Source organism: Bidens hawaiensis, unplaced genomic scaffold (assembly GCF_021521415.1).
Source record: "Bidens hawaiensis isolate Kalapana, Puna unplaced genomic scaffold, B.hawaiensis_p1.1 tig00037657_1, whole genome shotgun sequence".
In the NCBI taxonomy this organism is placed as follows: domain Eukaryota; kingdom Viridiplantae; phylum Streptophyta; class Magnoliopsida; order Asterales; family Asteraceae; genus Bidens; species Bidens hawaiensis.
Window position 1 is genome coordinate 102,021 of NW_027496585.1, and position 5,637 is coordinate 107,657.

At 33.6% G+C, this 5,637-nt stretch overlaps 1 protein-coding gene and 1 long non-coding RNA gene across 2 annotated transcripts; both read left to right on the forward strand.

Annotated features, from left to right (window-relative positions):
- The first annotated feature begins 1,080 nt into the window (after positions 1-1,080).
- LOC143589616 (protein DETOXIFICATION 24-like) lies at positions 1,081-3,184 on the forward strand. Its single transcript, XM_077070332.1, has 5 exons — positions 1,081-1,332; positions 1,418-1,959; positions 2,025-2,111; positions 2,198-2,254; positions 2,929-3,184. Exons 1-5 carry the CDS (start codon positions 1,081-1,083, stop codon positions 3,182-3,184), a joined length of 1,194 nt encoding a protein of 397 aa, XP_076926447.1.
- Positions 3,185-3,257: 73 nt separating this feature from the next.
- Positions 3,258-3,751, forward strand: LOC143589617 (uncharacterized). The gene is made up of 3 exons (XR_013145311.1): positions 3,258-3,377; positions 3,465-3,554; positions 3,660-3,751. It is a non-coding gene; the product is annotated as an uncharacterized LOC143589617 (long non-coding RNA).
- Positions 3,752-5,637: the final 1,886 nt, after the last annotated feature.

A 5,637-nucleotide genomic window follows, 5' to 3' on the forward strand; every position in this document is an offset into this window, starting at 1 on the left:
AATTAAAGATGGGGACACGTACAATTCATAAATAAGGATGCTGATGTGATTTCTTAGATTAAGTGAGTAAGTGAATTGACTTGTTTTGTTAAATGTGTTTGGGTCAATATTAACGGATTAACCCAAAGAATACTCACTAATTAAATAGTTTATACATGCCAATGATCTCCAACCCAAGTGGTTAAGGTTAGACATCAAAAGACTTCATTTTTTTCTATACATGCCAATGATCTCTAACCCAAGTGAAAATCCCTGACCCAAACTTAATTTTAAAAAAGGTGGAGCTCTTGAGTTCAAGTTTTACACGTGAACAAAAAAAATAGGGGGGGGGGGGACCATGTTGGGTCAGGATTTTCACATTTATAGTGGTTTTCTTCCTGAGTATGGAATAGATATATGATCGGATGGGTGGCCCGTCAGTGAGATCGTTCAAAAAATAAATAAATAGTTCATACAGGCAACAATAGCTGCATGTCAGTATCAGACAGTGGCGCACCAAATGACAAAGCCGATTTGATGACTAGATAGTAGCAGTGGTCTTTCGCTCATGGAGGTTTACGATTGCGTATAGTCGTCGAGGTAAATAAGGCTTGTTTGCATGGAGGAGTATGAGGTAGATTGAAATATGGATTCCGGAAAATAGGGGCCTTTTGTTCTCAAGAATTATTATTCATTTTTTTTTTCCATCTGACTCCAATTAGAAATTATGATAATGATACTTCGAAAACAGGAGCACATTAAAATTATGAGCTAGCTTATGAATAATAGTTCAAATAGGTAAAACCAGACTGTTTGATCTGTTGGTTAGAGACAGTTGATATCAATTTTTTTTCTTTTTAAAGCGTGTGTTAGAGATGATATTAATCAGGTTATTAAATTACTTCATTTTACAAATTTAATTCTAAAATAGACTATTGTCATGACGTGCCTCAGTTCCAACTCAAACCTTTTAAAATTTAATATCGTGCCTTTTTTTTATTATTATTATTGTACTTTTTTGTAAATAAACCTCATATGTGAATATAAATTTATTAGGAAATCTGCAGCTTCACTCTCACTTTATAATTTATCAGTTTCAGGATGGATTATGGAATGAAGGCAAAGATTCTTCAACATGAAGAAGAAGAAGAAGAAGACGGTGATCTAAAACGCAGGATATGGGACGAATCAAAAAAGATTTGGAGGGTTGCATTGCCAAGCATCATAGCAAGGGTTACTTCATTCGGAACTCTCGTTGTCACCCAGTCATTTATCGGCCACATCAGCGACATAGATCTTGCAGGCTACGCTCTTGTTCAAACACTTGCCATTCGATTTATCAACGGATTACTTGTAAGCTCACCGTAGTCTGAATGCATCTGTGTCATTAGTAACAAAGACATAAAATTTAAATTGAGAAATATTGTCTATATTCCAGGTGGGAATGTCTAGCGCAACCGAAACCCTTTGCGGTCAATCATTTGGAGCCGGCCAACATCACATGATGGGCATTCACTTGCAACGATCATGGGTCATTGACTTGATTACGATAACCATTTTGCTCCCGATCTTGATCTTTGGCACCCAAATCTTCAAACTCTTGGGTGAGGAAGAATCGATAGCAAACAGTGGCGGATACATATCTTTATGGTTCATCCCTTTTATCTATAACTATGTTTTTAGCCTCACTATACAAATGTACCTACAAGCACAAGTAAAGAACATGATTATAGCATGGCTTGCCACTTTTCAGTTCTTTATCCACATATTATTGTCAATACTTTTCGTGCATAAGCTGAACATGGGGGTCGCGGGTGCCATGATTGCATTATCTACATCTTCGTGGTTGCTTGTGATCGGAGAATTCATTTACATTTTTGGAGGATGGTGTCCTCATTCATGGAAAGGGTTTACAATAGCTGCATTTAAGGATCTTGTTCCTGCTGTGAAGCTCTCAATATCCTCTGGTGTGATGGTCTGGTAAGGATATTTAACACCCCTAGACCGGACCCAATCTCTTTGTGACCATTTTTATTATTGTGTAGTTTGGAGTTCTGGTACAATGCTGTTCTAGTATTGCTTGCTGGATACACAGAAGATGCTGGGGTTGCAATATCCGCCTTCTCCATTTGGTATCAACTCGATCGTGCTACTATTTCTCCTGTTTTGATCAATTTTAGACGGAAATAGAACTCGTGTTTTGCTTCTATTTTTGCAGCCTGAACATTAACATGTGGGAGTTTACGATAAGTCTCGCTTTCTTAGGCGCCGCGTGGTAAGAGATCAACGATTCCTTTCAGAATTTTCCAATAAATACACTCTTTTAAAAACGGTTTAGTTCGTGTAGTAGTGATTCCCTAAGGGTTAACGATCAGAACCTCATAAATTGTTTATTTTTAATATGATATTTTCATACAAAGGTCGCTAGGCGGACCCTAGCTAGGCGGCCGACTGGGGAGTTGGGTGTACCCGGAGTACTCGGGGAGTACTCGGAAATGGTAAATATGAAGCAAATTAGTTTTTGGAGATTACTTATATGTCAAATATAATACGTTTGCTAATATTCATAACAAAATAAGTGAATAGCAATATAAATAATAGAAATACTCTTAAACTAAATTATTCTAAAAGTTGCTAAACATTAATTAAAAAATATATATTTTTTCTTTAATATTACAGAAATACGAATTATGTTTTATTTTCTTAAAGTCAAAATCGGCCCAAGTTAACCAACTAGATGTGATTTTGGCTGAGGTTGACCAACTTTGACCGCTTCTTAGTAACTAGGCGGAGTTAAAGAAACTCGTCTAGGCAACATACCTTGTAGCGAGTACTCGGGGTGTATTCGGCCTTGTGGACCTACTTTTACAACATTGCATACATTGTAATATCTTTTTTTTTCTATATATGACTAATGGGACTTCTGTTGTGACTTGAACATGTTTAAAGTGTTCGGGTGGCAAATGAATTAGGGCGAGGAAATGCTAAAGCAGTAAGGTTTTCTGTAGATGTCTTGTTGGGGACTTCCATTGCGATAGGGGTGTTCTTCTTTGTTCTGTGTTTGGTGTTTCGGAGAAAACTTGCATACTTGTTTACGGATGACGTTAGAGTTGCAGATACAGTCTCTGATCTTTCTTTGCTACTCTCCTTTTCGGTTCTGTTAAACAGTATATATCCTATACTCTCAGGTAACTTCTTTTCATAGCCCGCACACTTCACACATACCATTTTCGGAAAGTTTACGTGTTTTTGAGTAAAACAACATTTGTCACCGAGAAGGGGTGGCGATTGGAGCAGGTATGCAGGCAACTGTGGCAGTCATAAACCTCGTTAGCTATTACTTGATTGGTATCCCATTTGGAGCTTTGCTCGGATATACAACGTCTCTTCAAGTTAAGGTACGTTATGTATAAAATGTTATCGTTTAGAAACCAAAGTCTTGTTTTTAAATTTATGTATGATAATAAATTGGAATTGCTTGATAGGGTATATGGATCGGAATGATAGGAGGTATTGTAGCGCAAACTATTACCCTTGTATATATGATCATTTGGAGAACAAACTGGGATGATGAGGTAACTAAGTTCACAATAATTTAATAACTGGACTTAGATTTTTTATGATTTACCGAAATTTCGTATAGATCGAGGCATCAATTAGTTCCGCTTTGCTAACCGTAGGTTAAGAAGGTTTCGGAACGTCTCGGTAAATTCTACTTGAAATCAGATGGAAACTATGAGCAACTTTCTAACTAGTCGACTACGAAAGCTTCCACAGGTGTGTTTGTATGTAAAGAGGTTTGAATAAATTATATGAAATAAGAGAACTAGATAACGCTCGTGTTAAGTCTATATGCAAATTAACTAATAACAACTAAATTGTAACATCCTGTTTTGTGAGTAAAAATAAAATATTTAAAACTTATGTTTGAAATATTGTTAGACAAGTAAATGTCGGGTGAAATGACTCATTCAAATATGATGTGTGTAAACGAGCGTCCGATGGCATTGAATATCATTTACAAGATACATTATAAATATTAATAATAATTATTAATATTATTAAAAAGAGCAAACATAAAAATTAAAGTGCGCGCGTGAGTGTGATTTAGTGTAGCAATAATAATATTGCTGTTTTTGGCATAAAAATCTTATTCTAATAAAAGACTACTAACTCTTGTCATTTGTCAAGCTCATAGCCCTCCTCACATTTTTTCAACAAAATTTCATATATGGTCCTTATTTTTTAAGTCAATTCAACATATGAATCCAAGTTTTTGATTATTAAATATAAATACTAACTGTTTCATTCATTAACATTAATGGTGAAATAAGGAAATATCAAAATTGAAATGCAAACGTCAGCGATAACATCGATTCATTATTGAAATTAACATAAACAATCGATTCATTATATGTGGAATGAGAACAATCGACTTAAACTAAATCCTGATAACGTCAGCGACTAAGGCTTAGCCTTTAATACCTAAAAATATATATGATTTAAAAACTAAAAGTTATTTTTGTTGACCTGAAACCTAGAATTCTGATCCAAGAACAAACCCGAATTACTTCGGTTCAGGTTCGGGTTAGTATTTTCTTGGGTTCGAGTTTCTTGGGTCGGGTTAGTTTGGGGTTCGGGTACGGGTTTTCTTGGGTTGGGTTTCAGGTTATGGGTAAAAGTGACAATCCTAATTCTAATTATTATATATAAGAATCACTACCTTCATTTTATGCAACTTTAAATTTTCTAAAATTCTTCTAACAAAGAATAACTATTATTTGAACATGGTTATAAGATTAGTATTTATTTGTCATTTTCCTGGCAATTACATTCATATGAAATGAAACAAATCATTTTGTTATAATTTAATTTTCGGTTTTTATGCTGCTTGATTATACAGTTTTTAATTGTAAAATATAAAATTAATTAAAAATTTGTCATACACATAATATTAATGACAACAAATTTATCATGATCAATCAATTTCAAATTCTAAATATTCTAAGGATGATTATAACATCAAAGTGTAGGTAATATGATTTTTGGGATAATCATGTTTTTTTATAAACATGAGCAGATGTGATGACATCATATTAATTGATTAAAAGCTATGATATTTTATGTGTATGAATATTTTTTTAATGGTTTCATGGATATATTATCATTTATCTAGAGTTGGTATGTATTTGGAGAACCATTTTTGTCACACGGACAGCTATACGTGGCTATATCAAGAATTACAAACAGACCTATATGTTACCTTATAAAGAGTTAAAAGCAGTCATGGACTAAAAATTTTGATTTTTGATAAACAATGTATATCTACTAATACAATCGCAAATGTGTGTAAAAGGAAGTTTTTACTTATTTATGTAATTTTAATGTTAATTGTAATTGTATTAACAATATATGATCAGTTTGTTGAATGTATTTCTTTTAATGGTTAAAGTTTAATTTTTTCATCAATTACCTGTGTAATACACGGGCCTCAAACTAGTTCTACATAAAAAAGTCGACGTAGTAAAATTTTGAAACAATAATAATGATAATAATATAGAATAATAATGGACGATAACCTTAGTAACTAAGGAAATTGTGATAGTAATCACATAAAGAGTTTTTTATAAGTTCGAGGACACGTTTCCATGAAGAATT